Raw genomic sequence first — 18,248 nt, forward strand, 5'->3', positions numbered from 1 at the left:
TTAAAGTTATGGTACTGTTTATTATCTCGTATTTTACTGTTTAAACGTGACTTCAAACCCCTAAAGTCAGGGGATTCGGATCCCTTATTAACCGAAAAGACTGATACGAGCGCGCGCGACTTGGGAAGTCACGATGTGCTCATCTGTGTCCGGGTCGGTCGTGGCTGGTGGCCGACGAGGGAGGTCTGGGTTAGAGTTATGGTTAGGATTTGAGGTTCAGAGTTAGGGTTCGAGGTCCCAGCAGGTCTAAAGGGAGGTCTGGGGCGGCAACCGTTGAGGCGGAGGAGGTGGAGAGGGGCGGCTGAGGCGGATCCAGGTTAGCATGACGACAGTCGATGGTGGCGGATCCGGCAGCGGGAAGCCGCCGAAGACAATGGAGGAGGGCGGGGTGGGAGCGAGCTCGCCGAAAAAGGAGGAGGAGGAGCATGAACAGATCAAGAAGGACGAGGTGGGGGCGAGCCATTAGAGAAAAAAGAAGCAGAAGAAGACAAGGAAAAAAATATCTACTAACCCGCGTGATTATAGTTTTGCTATCCGAAATCACACAAGACCGTGCCTGATGACGTGCGCGAGAATTAGACACCCCTTATTAACCCCTTCTCCGTAATCCATCCATTCAGCCTTTGTCCAGCTATATAAACGGGCGCAGCGGAGGAGGGGGAGGAAGGGTTTTGGAATTAGGCCGCCGTTGCGTTGCGTTGCGTTGCGTGGGAGAGAGCAAAGCGAACCCAAGCCGAACCCGAAGCTACCACCACCACCAGCCGCCGCCGCAACGCCGGGCCGCGCCTCGTCTCGTCTCGTCTCCCTGTTCCCTAGTACGAGGGGTTTCCCGGCGAGGAGGGGATCCCGGCAGCGAGGATGAGCGGCGGGGGAACCGTAGGGAAAGGGGCGGCGGCGCCCGTCCCAGCCGCTTCGAGGAAGCTGGTGCAGAGCCTGAAGGAGATCGTGAACCGCCCCGAGGCGGAGATCTACGCCGCGCTGCGCGAGTGCGGCATGGACCCCGACGAGGCGGTCAGCCGCCTCCTCTCCCAAGGTTCGGGCCCGGCACGCGCTGTCTCCCCTACTCCCACGATTTGGTTCCTTTTTAGCTGTTCCGTCACCGGTTATTCCGTGGATGCGCGATGGAGTTGGAGAGAACGTCAGTTAGGGTTTGGATGGGTCTTGGACCAGCGTGCTCTTGTCGATCTGGGGCGATTCGTCGCCGTGAATGTTGCGTTCTGAGAGCGCCGCCTCTACGGATTAGTGGGAATCTGATGAACCTGTCTTGCTTTTTCTTTTTTCGGGGCTCTGAGTTCTGTCATCACGATTTTAGCTATCTAATTCGGTATCAAATTGTAGTCTTAGATTTTAGGAGTTGTAAGGACTGTGGCAAATATTCTTCTCATTTGACCCTATTTAGGGTTTCTGTTTTAGATTTACTGCTAAATACTAATAGTGGTAAGAGTTTCCATTTTTGGATGAGCGTGTAGGTAGATTCTGGTTATGTCTCTGCTGTTCCTCCTTTTGAGTCTACTATGGTGTAAATTGTCAGTCAGCCAATCACTTGAAGAATGCTCCACTTTTTGTGGCTGTTCTGTGAGGAGGACTTGTTATTCTCCGATGTAATGTGTTGATGGTGAGGAGAATGTGGACACCGAAATCAGCTTGGGACTTGGGAGAACGGAAGATAAGTGAGCTGAATTTGTCGGGACCTTTTGGCTTTCCAACGTGGGAGGGAAATTGACACAAGTTCGTCAATTGATATTTGATTCTTGGACGATTGCGGTAAGTTTACCTACTAGATTTAGAAAGGACCGTTGTGGTAAATTTAGCTAGCAGGTTTAGAAAGGCAGCCTTTAGACTGGGAAAGGAGGTGGACCTTCTGGATTGTCATTTTAGTTAAGTTTCAAAAGTGGAAACACCGCTAAGCTGCTTGTTTTGTTGCCTATATTTATCCGAGATCTGTTAATCATTGCTGTATTGCTGTGGGATGAGTACTGTCTATCTATTTCTGTTATATCATGGATGGGAAATAAGGATATATGTAATTGCTGTTTTTGCAATCTTTATTTACTTCATATGGGAGTTTCAGGGATAGGGTTTATTTTTTAAGACTTTTTGAAAAAAGTGTAAGGGATTTTTCTTATCTTATTTTGAACTTTTACTCTTTTAGATTCTGTTTCCTATCATCTGGTTATAAAATCTAGAGGAAGGTGTGTATGCCTTGGGTTTCGTCTCAGATATACGTCTTATTTTTACTTTTTAGGCTGTGTTGAACTCGTCAAATTCGGACCAGTGGGATGTTTCATCTTCTTTTGTTAGTTCTCATCATTCATATGCATAAGAAGAATGATTTTTGCTGCTTTTGCTTTTAGTTTTTAATTTACACTATGTTTATATATTTGCTTCAGGAAGAGTTTATGAGCTTATATTTTAGTACTGGTACTGTAGGGTAAACTTTGTACTACCTGAGAGTTCAGACTGCATGCTTTTCTTTGATTTGTGAAGTTCAGCGCAATTTTTAAAGACGTGAGAAAACCGAACTTAGTGAAGGTATAGTTTTGGATTTTATGAATACATCGTGGCTTATTAAACTTAGCGAAGTACTTCTGCAACCTATTAACGTGGATACAAATTTGAGTTTACTATTGCTACAACTACTTTCTTTTTTACTTTTGATCCTTTTTATTTGTGGCTCTTGTCGGAATCATCTTTAGCCTACCTCAACTTGCTTGGGACTAAAGACTTTGTTGTCGTTGATGTTGTTGTTTGTTGTCAATTTAAATGGCTGTTTGGATATCATCTGATCTTGTTATACCAATTCCATCCTGCCGTTTTGTTCATTAGCTTACATTATGTGTATATGGCAGTAATACCAAGATTGATTTGTTATGTTAATGGAATCCAACACATTTATGAACATTGATATCTCATTTACCACTATTATTATTATTATTATTTTCAGATACTTTTCAAGAGGTAAAGAGCAAGCGCGACAAGAAAAAGGAGGTCAGTTGACACAGAACTTTTTTCTCAAATGATTACCCTATGTTCCTCAAATGGTCACTTCGTTTTATAACTTTTGGTTGGGCTACGTATAAATTGGTAGCTAATCATCTTGTATCGTATGGTTTTGCTAGATGAATAAAAAAATCTTTCTATGTCTACATTATCAATTCTTTTTATTCTGCATGATTCATTTCACCAAAATTTAGGATATTCAACTACAATTTTGGGGCTGTTTAGAAAAAGCTCTACTCTTAGTAGAAATAACAACTATAGTTTTGGGCATTTACATAGATTAAAGAGATTCCCGAACCAAGATCTCGATCAGCAAATAATTCTACAAGTCGAGGCGCTAGAGGTGGTGCGGATCGTGGTGCACGGAACAGTTCTGTACACTCGAGCTCCATTGGTAATAGAATGAACACCCTTTACCTTCAAGGCTATTGTTCTTGGTTGTTATTCCTTCTGAACCTCTGTTTGTCTCATTCTCAAAATCAGATAATGCGGCCTCAAAATCATCAGTCTCGGGACCTGGTATGCCATCTACTAATTCCAATCAGAAGCAAACAATTCCAAGGTAAGAAAAGCATCCCTTCTGCTATCTATTCGAAGGATGATATCTGTGCTTTTTATCCTTTTTTTTTGGCAAACCTACATCTACTTTGATCTACATTTCCACTCAAATCTTCTTATTGATGGCCTTTGAGATGCCTAGATATGTTACCGTTGATTCTCCTGCCATGTTGAAAAACATCTTAGGATAGCTTGAGTCCTTTCCATTAACTTCTTTGTTTTGGACTTGAACTTATTCTTTTGTTGGGTAGTTCATTTTGATTTGGATTATGGCATGATGTTGTTGGCGACAACATAATCTGTAATATCGTGGTTGGTCAGAATCAACAATATGTTTTTCAGATGTTGGAAGGATGCCTATTGCTAAAAACCTCCTTTTTTGTTGTATTTGTGGACGATTTCAGATTATTTGCTTTTTATTTACATTCTGTTGGATATTCATGTCCTCTCTTGTCTCCTGCAGTTCCTCTGCAAACAAACATATTGCTGATGGACCAGCAGTACCATTGCAATCATCATCTGGGTTTCAGCAAGGTTGGTCTGGGACGCCAGGTCAGTTGTCGATGGCTGATATTGTGAAAATGGGTAGGCCTCAGGCAAAGCATTCTAGCAAACCTGTGGTTACAGCTGACAGAGGATATGCTGGACAGTACCCATCTTTGCCAAACACCTTAAGCCAGAATCCGAAACAATCTGCCAGCACAGCTTCGCCAACAGAGCTTGACCAGGGATTACCTCCTGTCCAAGATTCTGTTCAGGTTAAGAATTACAGTCATTCTGCCGCTGACAACAAGCACACATATGGGAATGACTGGTCCTCACAAGACGAGCCACCATCAGTGAATCAATCCTCCTTCCCTGAGACGTCTGGTGACCCATATGAGGCATTGTTACAGTCATCTACGCTGGTTGATTGTGTGGTTCACTCACATGAAAATTCACATTTAGATGAAAATGACACTTCGGCAGTGAGACCAGTAACTGCTTCTGAGAGACACTTGGAACATGATAAAGGTAATTCTGAATATAATGATGGATTATTGAAGAACTCGAGTTCCTACCAGCCTCAGCAGTTTTCTTACACAGAGGGTGAAGGTGAGTGTAGAACTAATTGTAGAAAATCCGCTTAGCTTCTGTTGGTTAATCATCTGAGAGGCCATATCTTTATTTTTGAAACATCCTTTTATCCTGTTCCATGTGGAGAACCTGGATATGTTGTCACTGTTTTCTATTCACTAGCTATGGATAAAACAGTACAACATCTTCTATAGAAGATGCTTTTGATATTCCACTAAAAGGTTGGTCAGTCTTGGTTAAAATTAAAGAAAGACTGGGTTAATTATAAGTCATTATGGTAAAATAATTCAAATATCTAATGATGGTTCAGTGCAAATGGCTTATCTACCATTTGTCTGCTAGTCTCACCTCATCAGCTGTATATTTCACCCTGAGCAGGATGAATTTATCTGTGCAATGATACTTGTAAGCATAATCCGGAAGGTAGGAACAAATAAAGAGCCAAATAATCAATCTCTCTGGACTGAGAGAGATAACATATAGTTAGTTTTTTTAAGAACATATATGATAGTTCATGCATATTAAATAACTCTAGACATCATACTGTTTATTTTTTATAATAAACTTTGGACTGGCAGGTTATTCTGTGCTTCCAAAAAAAAAAGGAAAGTTATGCCGCTTCTAGTTTTTTTTACACTTTTGAGCTTATCCATGCAGCATGCATTGTATGCATAAATTGCTTCACATGTCGTGCTGTTCATTAAACATTTTTACAAACCATGTTGTGTTGTGGTAGCTTGGTCTTGATTTTAATGCTGAATAAGCTTGTTGGCATGGTCTGCAATGAGTTCTGATTCCTTTTATAGCTCTCAATTTATATTTGTAACTTCTAATCATGGCATCTCCTTGCAGTTGAGGATTCCAATGCTGATGTATCAGCAGCAGCAGCAAACTTCCAGAGTCTAAGCCTACATAATGAAGAGTTAGCTGCAAATAATTTTGCCGAAGATAACCCTGCAGTGATAATTCCTGATCATTTGCAAGTTACAAACACAGAATGTGCTAGTTTGAGCTTTGGCAGTTTTGAGTCCGGTGCATTTTCGGGTTTCCTCCCACAAAAGACCACTGATAGCAATGCGGAGTTGCCTGTTGGGGGGGAATCTGCACCAGTAGATCAAATAGATGCAAGGTCAAGCGCTTTACAGCTGTTTTTGTTGTTTCGCTGCACTGGTTGCATCTCTTTGTAAAAGGACTATTGACACTGTGAAGTTGCCTGTTGCAGGAATCAAGATTACTATGACACTGGTGCTGTGAATTCATCAGCAAACGAGAACCTTGAGGCCCTTATGGGAGCTACCATGGAGAATGTTGATGCACCTTCTGTCTCACAGGCTGATGTGCTGAGGCAGGAAGTACTTGATCCATCTGGTCTTCAGTATGACCTGTCATCCGCATCAAGTCATGCATATTCGAACACGAACACATCACAGCCAAGCGCAATGGAGGACCCACAAGGAAACAACCAAGCACACACTCTTTCCCATCTATCAAACTTGATGGTAAGCTGGCCCCTCTTTTGATCTTTCGTACAGCAATGACAACTGATATTCCATTGTCTGTGTCTAGTGCTATGTTGTATCTGCATGCAATGTTCAGTATAATCTACATGGTCATAGACAATAAAACATGTAATACAATGTTGAAGAAAAGCATCAGGTTGATATGAAATGTCAACAAAGTTAGTGTTGTTTTTGAAATTTGCTCTTATGAATTGTGTTCTGGATCACAGAAAGGCATTAAAGTTTAGTGTTGGCTATCTTATATTAATCCAGCGGAGGTAATTGAAATATCACCTTTTGTAGTAAGGCAATCATATATATAGCTGGGGAGCATATTTGGTCACTATGTAGTTTTCTTTTGATGTTTGCTGTTTTAAAAAGGTTGCTTTGTAAATTAAAGTAATTAAGGACCCATTAGAGTTGTCCTTTTTGCTTTATGTTAAGCAAATTCAAGTAATATGTTGTGTTTTGGTCTTGCTTTCTAAGCTATCCAAAATATTTGGTAATCAACAGTGATGAAAAAATTTGCTGATCAGCCAAGTAATCGGTGATCGGTAGGGCAACGAGTAGATTAGCGTATAAGCCGATAATCGGCTGGCCGATTAATCGGTGGTCAACATCCCCAAACCCCTCCAAATCCGAAACCCTAGTTGTAAAATTCCCCAAATTAACATCCCAAAATCTTGAACCCTACCTCAAGAAATCCCATCGGGGCAGGCATCGTGAGACTTATCTTATGCTTGCTGTCGTTGTCGTCGAGGAGGACCGTTGCCATCTCATGTCCTTCTCACAGGCGGGGACCCATCCTTCTCGGCGTTTGTGGCGCGCACGCGAGTTTCTCAGTTTGGTGGTCTCCCCACGGTCGCCATCTCCTTTTGAGTGTCGGGCTTCGCTGGAGCACCTCCTCCCTTTTCACCGCACGTGCGTTGGGCGCCACCATAGCTCCACCGATGGGGCCACACGTGACCTTAGTCGCTAGCGCGCGCTGGTGGGTAGGCCTGGGCAGCGCCGTCATGCCTCCTCCGCTTGGCTCTCGCCGGCGGCCTTGCGCCGCTAGGAACCTCACGGGCTGCCGCTCTCGTTCTCTCTCTCGCGGGCGGCGCAGCTGAAATGGAAAGGGGCGAAAAGTGATTAGGGTTAGGGTTCCTGGGAGTGCGTCGTGTTTTTTGATCCGGGCGAAAATGGCGGTGAACCATTGAATTCTCTTGGACGGCTTAGATTGCATCTCCACGTTGCTTCGAGCCGGTGCGCGGTGAGGAGGAAGATTGGGTCGGGAGCCGCTTCTCTAGGCTGACGTCACAAGCGCCATGGAGGTGTGCCGGTGCTCAAGCCGCTGCGCGTGTGTGGGCCAAGCGGCCGAAAGGGTCTGTCTGGATCACGTGTTTTTATACCAACCGATTAATGGTTGATCGATTAATTCAGTTAATCCTAGATTAACCGATTACTCCCTACTCCCGGCCAGCCGAGCAGCTACCGATCACCGATTTTTTGAACAATGGTAATGAAAGGTAATTTGGTGAAGAAGTGTGAAAAATGATGCTTGTAACTCATCCACCCATCTTGTAAACAACACCCTGAAGTAGTTTTTTGTACCTGTTCACCAAATTGGTCTTCTGCACAGCATATTTTCCCTTTTTATCTAAGAAAAAAAGCTTGAACTGCCTTTTGAGAAAAAAAAAGATAACTAGATGAGAAATTACAGTTTTCTTACTAAGTGTATGTGAAATATGCAATCTTCCTGAAACCATCTTATCTTACACTAATTCCTTTGAAATAAGGATTCAGAAGGTGGAATTAGAATTTCTTTTCTGGCCAGTTACTGCTGGTAATGGTCAACTCCTTATAGGAAAATAAACCATTAGGAGACATGTACTAGTTTTACTTTATTGGAAAATAAACCATAAAGGGAAGAAAGGACTTTGCTCGCTGTACAAAACAAGTACTTTGCCTTAAATTTGTCGCTTCTGAAAAACATTGGTCATTTCTGGAATCATTGAGACCAGATGTTTTTTTTCCTGGTTCCCATACGGCCATATCTGGTGTATTTCGTGTCAAACTTCCTTATTCTTACTGAAAAGTATTATGCTAGAATTTATTTATCTGCCTGTATATTTATTTGATCCACTTGATTATGCTTGTGCACAATTCTCACTCTCGTCATTTGTTCCCCCAGCAAGCAAATCCGTTGAGCACTAGCCTATTGGGGTCCAATCAATCAACTCTTCATGACTTAGAATTTTCTCTACCACCTTATCTGGCAGCAAAATATAACACTGGTTCAACTACTAATCCTAGACCGGCCATCTCCATGCAGGAGGTTAGTTAAATATTTGATTCATCTTTTTCTGACTTCCTTCATTTCGATATATATGTCATTATATTGTATCTTTAGAATGTTATGAAATGGCTTGTATTCTTTATCTCATGTAGAAATGGATTTACGTGGCTGTGCCAGTGTTAGAAAAATCCAGTTCCCATGCACATGCTTGACCAGTCAATATCGATTATTAAGTTAACCAGAAAATTCATAGAAGCAGCATCCTAGATCAGTGATATAAAATTAGTAGGTAGCCAAATCTATCCTGATTAAAATGGGAAATTATAGATTCTGAAGTTGTCCTGTTGATTTTCTTTTCGGGGAATGTCGAACTTTATTATTTTAAGTATTGACATCCAGGTTTTTGATGTTGTATGTATTGCTTGGTATTAGTATTGTCTCATTTTCCTTTTGCTAAGTCTGTATTTGTGAACATGTTTCCCAGGCTCTGAAAACAGGAGTTTTCTCCAACACTCAGTCCACACAGAATCTTCCAAATACAAGCATTGCGACAGGGCCTCCTCTCCCTCAGCAATTAGCTGCTCACCCTTACTCTCAGCCAACTGTACCTCTTACACCTTTTGCAAACATAATTGGCTATCCATATTTGGCTCAAAACTATGCTGCTTACCTACCATCAGCTGCATTCCAGCAAGCATACCCAAGTAATGGGCCGTTCCATCAGTCTGCTGCTGCTGTGCCTGGATCTGGTATGAAGTACTCGATACCAGAGTACAAGAACAACCTGTCTGCTACAGGCTTACAACAACAACCTTCGTCAGTCATGTCTGGTTATGGAGGCTTTGGAAGCTCTAGTAATCTTCCAGCAAATTTCACCCTTAACCAGAGTACTGGCTCTGCATCAACACCTCTTGGGTTTGATGAAGCGTTGAGCAGACAATACAAAGATACCAGTCAATACATGGCCCTACAGCAGGTAATTGCCGCCGGTTGCCTCATGTAACCTTGGAAATTTTTTTGTGCTATCTGGCTTTATTAATTTCATCTCAGTTGATTGATGTTTAGTCCGTAGAGAAATGTTGATTTTTGGTCTTTCTTACAGGGCGACAACTCTGCAATGTGGCTTCATGGCTCGGGGTCAAGAGCAGCGTCAGCACTTCCGCCTAGCCACTTCTATGGTTACCAGGGACAGAGTCAGCAGGGTGGCTTTCGCCAGGCGCAGCAGCCACAACCCTCCCAATTTGGAGGTCATGGGTACCCAACTTTCTACAGCTCTCAGGGTGGTCTTACGCAGGAGCACCCCCAGAACTTGGCTGATGGCAGCCTGAACGGCTTCCAGACCGCGCCATCGCAGCCGTCTCACCCGAGCTGGCAGCACCAGAACACCTACTGAGCCCTGTACCCCTGTTATAGTGGCTTCTTCACTGTTGCGAGACAAGTTTCGCGTGCCCGTATCCTAACTCGATGTGGAGTAAGCAGTTCGGACTGGCTGAGCTTGTGTTCGAGCGCTGTGGGGGTCCGGGCATACAACAGTTCTAGAGAGCGTTTTAACATGTTGCGTGTGTTGCCAGACTCATGGATTGTGATTTCTTTCTATAGTGAGCTCTATGTCCGTAGGTGCAGACCTGTAAAACTGAGACATAATCACCTAACAAGGAATCGCTTCTGATTTCCGAGAGTTGGTCTTCTTCACCTTGCGCTGATTCTGCCTCGTTTCTGAATGTTCGCGCATTTTTGTCAGATGGTGTCCATGTGGCTTTGCTCCGTCAATTGTATGAATGGAAGTCTTGGGAGATGATGTATTTATTTCGAACTTACAGCTGATAAAAACTGAAGAAATGGCATCTAATACTATCATGAACTCACCAACATTTCTAATTTTGTCTGGTGTCATATTTTTTTTAACTATTATTAGTATATTTATTATTATTATTATTATTATTATTATCATCATCTTTTTATATAGTCGGTTTTTTTATTAGTATATTTATTATTATTATCATTTTTTAACTATTATTAGTATATTTATTATTATTATTATTATTATTATTATTATTATCAGTCTTCATATGAATGGAACTCTAATCTATCCCAACTTATTTAGAACATCGGTTTTGTTGTTTTGTTATGGTTGTTGTGTCATATTTGTCACAGTTAGTTAGCATCCTGGTGCTAACTCACGGTATCTTTTTTATATATACTCTTTCCGTCCTAAAATATAAGACTGATAAGGATTTTAAAAAATCTTTGAAAGTATATTTTGATTATTAATTTATTTTATAATATATTGCTAATTACTATAAAATTAATATCTTATTAAAAGAACTACAAAATACAGATTTATTGGTGTAACTTTTGTATATTAAAATATATGTATAATTTAATTAATTATTGGTTAAAATTTATAAAATTTGATTTTTTTAAAAAAAAATCTTAAAACATCTTATATTTTGAGACGGAGGCAGTATTTGATTCAGAGGATGTTCGGGGCTCGTTTAATCATTTGACAAGTTGCTCTGGTGACAAACTGACAAATCTCCGAGACAACTATGCTAAGAATCTATACTAGTAGCAGTATGAGTTTCAAATATGTCATGTTCACACTTGTCTACATCCTTGCTCTTCGCACTGATTTTAATGTCGATGATAATTATAATAGCCTTGTGCTTTAGGAGTATTTGATATTTGAAACCTGCAACTCGTATTTTGCAATTTCTTTTTGCAATGTGGATTAGACGTGCTCACTGATTTGTCACAACCAAACGGCTCATGACATCCTAGATCATGCATTATGCACCGTCTTGCTGCTGTTCCGGCAACGCATCCGGCGCTGACCCACCTGCCAATGCCGGCGGCTGCTGCTCGGCGTCGGCCTTGGCGATCGCTAAACACAGCTTGCCGCCTGGCTCTCCCCGGAAGGCCCAAGATCTCAACCTCATTCTGGTCACTCGCGCCTAAGAATTTCTTCGCCCCTTTGACCGAGTTTTCTCCATTTAAACATGCATGGGCCTATAATAAGTACTCCTCCTGATCCTAAATACTTAGGCTTTAACTACAATCCGATCAAAAATTTAAAATTTTAATCGTAACTAGCTTCTAATATATTTAGTTCAAAAATATAAAAATCATACGTGCAAATTTATCTTAAAAAATACTTTTTATAATATTATTTGTTATTATATATTTTAATAAAAAATAATGATCAAAGTTATATATTAAAGAGCATTAAAAAATAAAAGTGTTATGTGTTTTTAACGAAGAGAGTACATAATTAAGTAAAGGTGCCTACTAGTCTCGAGACCTAAAATTCACGATGCTAACATCCCTTCCAATCAGGGTTATTAAAAAAAGCTTAAGACTCGCGAGCTACTTAACTCGATTCGTTATAAGTTTGATTCGAATTTGACTCAAGACCTTAACAAGCCAAACTTAAGTCTAACCATAAGCTTACAAGCTTGTCGAGCTCGAATAGCTCGTCAAAAACTCGGCTAACTACAACTGTTATCCGTTGAGGCAAAGCAGGTGCGCATTCATTTTAACTAAGTTTATTTTTTTAACCTCACAATCAATATAAAGTTTAATTATCTAACCTCAAAATTACGTCACTGCATACACATGGTTTGAGACCCAACAAGTCGAAGCTCGAACTTGATGGTAAACTCGGCTCCAATTTCTATCAAACTCAAACTGAGGCGACGAGCTCGGTCGAGAACAGCTTGATGACAGCCCTACCCCCGATGCCACAAACGGCCGTGTCGTTGTAGGCACGCTCCGCCATGCAACTATGGCCCAAGCTGGAGTATGAGTACGACGGGGGGCTACGGCTCTGCCATGGGCAGCTATGGCCAGAATTTCTTTTTCAGCATCAACTACTGCTCGTACGCATGCGAAGAAGAGCCATGTCCCGCCGCCGCCACCGCCATCGCCGCTTGAACTTGACGACAGTAAAATTTCGACCGCCTGCAACGGGACGGCACAGACGGGCTTCGCAGCGGTGCGCGCCGAGGAACCGCTTGACATGACTAGCGCATTTGCGACGCCGCTCGACGCCTCGCGGAGAAGGAGCTGGCGCACGAGCGCGGCAAGGCCAAGGTGTCCACGGCCAAGATGGAGAAGGCCCGGCGTTTGGCGACGTACAGCGCCTCCTCGGAATGCGGCCGGCGAGGGACTCACCGCACCGACACCGTACACAGGCTTGCGGCCGGCCCGGAGGTCTCCGTATGGGTAACGTGAGGGAGAGCGCAGGGAACAACCAGGACGCGGCGGTGCTCCGTCGAGACAGCAATTGGTGGTCGGTAAACGAAATAACGACCGCCGGGGACGGTAAATGAGATTGGCACCGAGGAATTGCCGAAGGAGACCCTTTTCTTCTTCTTCCTCGCTCAGAGGCCTCGACGGATGCACCGGCGGGAAACGAATCTCCTCCGACAGTCCGACGACTGAACTCACTTCATAGGCAGCACCGTGGGGTAGAGGGCACGAAGGTTGGCATCGGAGGCGGTGGTGAGGATCCAATTCATGCAGCTTTTGAAAGAAATGCCTGGCCTGACCGCCGTCAGTTGGGTGGCATTTTAGCTGACTTGAACCTATGATTGCTACGTGTCAGTTGGGCGGCGAAGAAGAAGAAGAAGCAGAGGCGGAGGACGGTGGTCGCCGGCCCCCACCACAGCACTAGATTCGGCGAACCTCGTGGCGAGAGTGGAGGTGGAGGGCTGGGCTGGGTAGCTCGTGGTCGTTGTTGCCTGTCTCCTCTGTCGTCGTCGTCGTCGTCGGGCTCAGGAGAGGGGAGGGAGGCCATTCTGGTCTTTTCATGCCTCGAGAGGGAAAAAGAAAATGAAAAGTAATGGCATGCCGAACTGTCACCTGGGGCTGCCGTCGCCGCCCGCGCGGAGGCTCCAGACCGCCACCAACATCGAAGACGAGGGCCCCAAGCCAACGTCGCTCGGATCCGATCCGTACGCCCCTCTTCTCTCTCGCGTTTATCTGTGTCGCTCTGTTGGGCTAGTTAGCAAGGATCCATGGAGTTTCGTTGCAGCTAGCTGCTGTGCCTGCCGTGTGGCGGCTGATTTGTGGGCTAATTACAGATCTGGGTGGGGTTTTCGAACTGCTGATTTCGGTTCAACTAATTTGCTTGGTGTTGAGATAATCCTTGGGTCATCAAAGGATACTCAGTCGGAGTGAGTGGGGTTTCCAGGCGCTATGATAGACTGATATTGCAAAATCAGGTTTTTAGTGTTGCTGACTTGTTCTTGATTCCGGTCCTCTGGTCACTTGGGAAACACAGCAGCAGCAGAGTAGATCAGATAGATTTAACAACAAGAATGAGAGACAAACTAGTAGAATTTCCCCTGGCAAAATTTAATCAAGGGTTTTTGAGTAATGGAAATCGGTAGCTTTATTAAGGCTGGTGTTTTGATATCGTTGCAACACATATCTTTTCTCGTTGCTCTCCAGTCCGCGACCAAGCATACGCAATGGCTCAAAACCTGGATCCCAGCAGCGAGGGGCGAGTAGTTTTACAATTCAAGACCGGTTTAGCATCTGTGATCAAGGTGTATGCTTGCTCTCATTGTACCACATGACTACACATACTAATTACTTCCATTTCCGTTCAGTCTCTTTCCCAGTTAAACATTTCTAACTTCCATGGATATCACGGCATTTGGCAGCAAAAACTTGCTAAGAAGGATGGGGCTTCAATTGACTGACAAAATGGCATTCAAGTCCTGTGGAATTTCTATCTGGAATACAACAGTCGGCGGATTGATGACCTGCAATTAGAGCAGGAGAGACTGAGGGAGTCAGGGGCTTTTAGTACATAGTATGCATCGAAATTTGCCTTTTGGCTATGCTGTCTATTTTTAATTATTCTCTTTCTTAATGCATTGAAAGCTGTTCGGCCTACCCCCCCCCCTCCTAACTACTATATTCCTCTAGTACTTACTTTCCCTTGTGTTAGGCCATGTCCAGGAGCATCGGTATCCCTCTCCGTATCACTGTACTCCTGTCCTTTTGCCGATCCTTGCATGCCGTATCGTCTCCAACAGCTTCGGCAAAAACGAATCTCCAACGGCTACAGGGAAGCGGGTTCCAGTATTGCTCGGCAAAAATACCGATAGAAACGGGAGTCTGTATCACTGTTGACTGATGATGCACGTGGGACCGAGAGGAGGATGAGAGTAACGAAAGGTAGAAAATAAGATAGCTGTTGGAGATGAAAAAAATAGGGAATACTGTAATAGTATTGAAGGATGCTGTAATAGTATTATAGGGGGTGTATTTTTAGAGTATCTGCTGGAGATGGCCTTATGCATGGCGAAACATCTTTTGTACATTATGATATTACTCATCAGTATTCAATTTTGTTTGCTATGATCAGGATGGGAACCAGAGCTGTGGAAATGAGAAAGGTTTATGCTACCTTGAGGTTTGCTTGATGTTCTGGAAATTCTTGTTGGCCAATCACCTACTGATAGACTTGGTAGGCAAATTCTAGAGGTAATTCGTGACCTTTTCCTTTACTCTTTCGCAAGAATTCTCAGGAATCATTTTCATGATTTTGCATCTGATCGCATTCCCAGTGTACTTGCTGTTTTATTATTGAACTGTTATTCTTTTGCATTGGATTTTTTCAGATAAAAAAACAAAAGATCTGATGCAACCCTGCCAGGTGAACTTATGCCGTACAATATTGTACCCCTTGATGCACCATCATTGGTGGCAAATATCATTGGGTTTTCCCCAGGTATTAATCTTTCTTTTTTATAATTTCAGTTTCTGCAGTGAAATGAACCATGCAGTCAATGCATATGTATATAGCTATATACTTCCCACTGTTTTTCTCTACTCCCACCTGTCATAAATAAATGTTTTGGACAGTGACATGTTTCTGAATCATTACTTTGATTGCCGGAGCATTAAAATGTTTTTGGGATTTACTTGTAGCTAATAAAGAGCAGAAAATAGGTGGTACAAATTACAACATTAGTTGTCTATGGTGGTACTAAAGACTCAAGAGCTCTTTCATTTTCTTGTCATGCCTTAACAGATTTAAAAATATCATTGTGTTGTTGACAAAAATTTCGTGCAATTTTATTAGGTCAGGGCTGCAACAGCGGCAATTCAAAACTGTGTGGATCTGCCACGGTTCCCTTATGATGCACCACAGCTAAGACAAAAGGTCATTTTTGACCTTTTGCAATATGTATTTGGATTCTAGGTAAGGAAAATGTTTTGAATGGTTTAATAATTTATCCTGCATGTACATATGCTACAGTTAAACTGCTGTTCGTTCTGAGCAGCATAGTTGTCTTGTGATGTCATGCACCGTGATATTTAGCTAATATTATTATGGGGCAATCTGTGCTCAGATCTGGCATAAATGAAAGCTTTGCCAAAAACACATGTAAGTTGCTTAGTGCTTGTACTCTACTTTGGAAGCGTCAAAGGACTAGAACACTAACTGGCCTTGGCCTGTTGACAGCTTTCTTTTGCTTGTTGACAAGCCACCTTGAGTCTTGAGACACTGGGTTACTCTGTTATATTGGTTTGGACATGGACAATTTGATATTATGCAGATGTTCTCACATTACGATTCATACAAGAACCTTTTTCAAAAACAAGTCAACTGAACCAAGTGTCCTGATTCGTCTTAGACTCTGTTGCAAAAGTTTGTGGTTTGTAATGCTTGACCTGATGATCTTGTATTATATGGCTCAATTACTCATTAAGAAACTGTGCAGGAAGTTATTTCTTTCTCTTTAGCTGCTGATCCAATTGTTTGTCCTCTAATTCGTGATCCAATTTTATATTGCCTTTGTATTGAGTATCTAATCCGGTTGGGTGGTTCTTCGAGGATGATAATATTCGGAACCAGCGTGAAAATGTCATACTTTCCCTAGCCAGTGCTCAGTCCCAGCTCAGCCTGCCTGTTGGGACAGAACCAGTGAGTTCTTTTGCTCTTTTTATTAGACAACTTATCATCTGGTTCTAGGTTTTACTAAATAAGTGTGGCATTGACAAGGTTTCCATCGTAGGATTTATGAGACAGTAACAACGTTTGCCATAAACCCAGTCTTGAAAACTGTATGAACTGTAGCTGGATGTCTCACAATGGCCTTGCTGAAGTATTTTTCATCTATTGCTTAGCTTCCTGTGTGTAATTCATGTAAATTAAGCTTGGTTTGTAGAACAAAAGATGAAAATATGGATAATCAGTTTTTGTGTTTGTTAGTTTATCGCATACAAATTTAGAAGCCTATTACCTCTCAATCTAGTTCTGTTAGTACAATTTCCTTGGGAGATTGAAGTTTTGTCAAAGGAAATCGAATCCTGAAGTAATGAATGGGTTTTACATAATTATTAATCAGTAATGCCTAGGTTGATTGTTGTTGTGTAATGTGTTGCTAGTAAACTTCAGACATTTGACATGTACGTAATCTTTGCCAATAATCTTTTGTGTCCATTTGTCAGTAAATTCTATGTGTATATATGAAACACACACTATATGGGACATTGGCTCTTGCAGAAAATCGACGAGAGGGCTGTCACAGAAGTTTTTTTGCAAAGTTCTGGACAACTACATAAAATGGTGTAGTTACTTGGGCAAGCGTGTTGTGTGGACCAGGTAATTTAAATACTTGTGGGGGAGCTTTCTGTGTGCATGCTATAATCTTTCAGGAAGCTTACCAGTTACCACCTTTTCTTTGGGTGCCTTGAAGCAGTAAATAAGAACAGAAAAAACAGCTTGGTTGAGCTCTACTTTCTGATTTGGGGTGAAGCTGCGAATGTTCGTTTCCTCCCAGAATGCCTGTGCTACATTTTCCACAATGTGAGTCCCTTCCCGTCCAATCAAGTGCTGGCCTTTTTCTTTTGGTGTAGTTTCAGAGACTGATATGGTTGGGCCTTTTTCCAAGTGCTGCGAATGTTGGGTTTCATCTCTAGTCTACCCTAACTTGTTTGGGACTGAAAGGCTTTGTTGTTGTTGTTGTTGTAGTAGTAGTTTCAGAGAGACAACATTAGAAATGAGTTCAGTATAGTCTGGACCTTTATGTAGATGGTCTTATCAGTTGGTTGAGGAAGACTGATATGGTTGAATGCAGCAAACATTTATCTTAGCTTTCTCCTTGGCAAGGTGCTCCTTTCATGTTTAATTTTGGAGTACTGTAAGAATAACTGATATTGTTAATGATGGACTACTTGGCCTTTTTGCTGAGCTGCCTTTCTTTCATGGAACATTTGTGTTCCTGGATAGCAATTGTTGTGCTATAAGATTGATGGAAGTTTGCTATGTGCCAAAAATAGGTATCAAACTGATATTCTTTTTGTATAGTTCCTCACTTCCGGCAGAAAAATAGATTAATTCATCTGATGGAACAAAACACTGTCCTTGAGTAACCAAATTTGCATTTTATGTCAAAACTTGAGCTTGGCTCCTTTTGTTGCTGTGATTGTATATATATCCTTATCAGGCAAATAAGTTCTCTGTGTTTCTCTAGCAATGTGCTGTTGTACAGTACTGCAGTTTATTCAGCTTAATGCCATTACTGGCATATAGTAAGATATCAAAGGAACTCGATGGGATTCTTGATTCATCTGAAGCTGAACCTGCAAAGCACAAAGAGTTGTACTAGTGATGGTTCCACCTCATGTCTGGAGAACATAATTAGGCCAATATATGAAACTATGGCAGCGGTAGGTTCATCTATCAAAGGTTCTATCTTGATCTACTTTTTGTCTTAACAGGACTGCTCTTAGATCTAGATCAGTTCTGTTTCCCCCCTTGTATTTCTGGCTGCATTTGGACTGACATGGATCCTTAAAAATACGGATGGGGT

At 42.2% G+C, this 18,248-nt stretch overlaps 1 protein-coding gene and 1 long non-coding RNA gene across 5 annotated transcripts; both read left to right on the forward strand.

The window, feature by feature from the left end:
• Positions 1-647: 647 nt before the first annotated feature.
• Positions 648-10,086, forward strand: LOC133884869 (GBF-interacting protein 1-like). 2 transcript variants are annotated; one of them, XM_062324446.1, is made up of 10 exons: positions 648-1,033; positions 2,945-2,988; positions 3,280-3,394; positions 3,484-3,562; positions 4,022-4,653; positions 5,488-5,764; positions 5,858-6,134; positions 8,308-8,451; positions 8,897-9,388; positions 9,515-10,086. In XM_062324446.1, exons 1-10 carry the CDS (start codon positions 859-861, stop codon positions 9,803-9,805), a joined length of 2,526 nt encoding a protein of 841 aa, XP_062180430.1. In that variant the 5' UTR covers positions 648-858; the 3' UTR covers positions 9,806-10,086. The 2 variants fall into 2 exon arrangements, with proteins under 2 accessions (XP_062180430.1, XP_062180431.1); XM_062324447.1 differs by having other exon boundaries at positions 4,022-4,572.
• Positions 10,087-12,751: 2,665 nt separating this feature from the next.
• On the forward strand, positions 12,752-17,626 carry LOC133885886 (uncharacterized). 3 transcript variants are annotated; one of them, XR_009903275.1, is made up of 9 exons: positions 12,752-13,367; positions 13,867-13,964; positions 14,082-14,233; positions 14,792-14,910; positions 15,048-15,157; positions 15,512-15,631; positions 16,268-16,357; positions 16,940-17,038; positions 17,136-17,626. It is a non-coding gene; the product is annotated as an uncharacterized LOC133885886 (long non-coding RNA). The 3 variants fall into 3 exon arrangements; XR_009903276.1 differs by lacking the exons at positions 13,867-13,964; positions 14,082-14,233 and having other exon boundaries at positions 12,754-12,915; positions 13,019-13,367; XR_009903274.1 differs by lacking the exons at positions 13,867-13,964; positions 14,082-14,233 and having other exon boundaries at positions 12,757-13,367.
• Positions 17,627-18,248: the final 622 nt, after the last annotated feature.

This window comes from Phragmites australis, chromosome 11, assembly GCF_958298935.1.
Source record: "Phragmites australis chromosome 11, lpPhrAust1.1, whole genome shotgun sequence".
Taxonomy (NCBI): Eukaryota; Viridiplantae; Streptophyta; class Magnoliopsida; order Poales; family Poaceae; genus Phragmites; species Phragmites australis.

Excerpts from the sequence above, each read along its gene's own strand:
- LOC133884869 (XM_062324446.1), top strand. The coding sequence starts at position 859 with ATGAGCGGCGGGGGAACCGTAGGGAAAGGGGCGGCGGCGCCCGTCCCA. Across the intron at positions 5,765-5,857 it reads GTAGATCAAATAGATGCAAG|GAATCAAGATTACTATGACA; the intron begins GTCAAGCGCTTT and ends TGCCTGTTGCAG. Across the intron at positions 6,135-8,307 it reads CCCATCTATCAAACTTGATG|CAAGCAAATCCGTTGAGCAC; the intron begins GTAAGCTGGCCC and ends TTGTTCCCCCAG.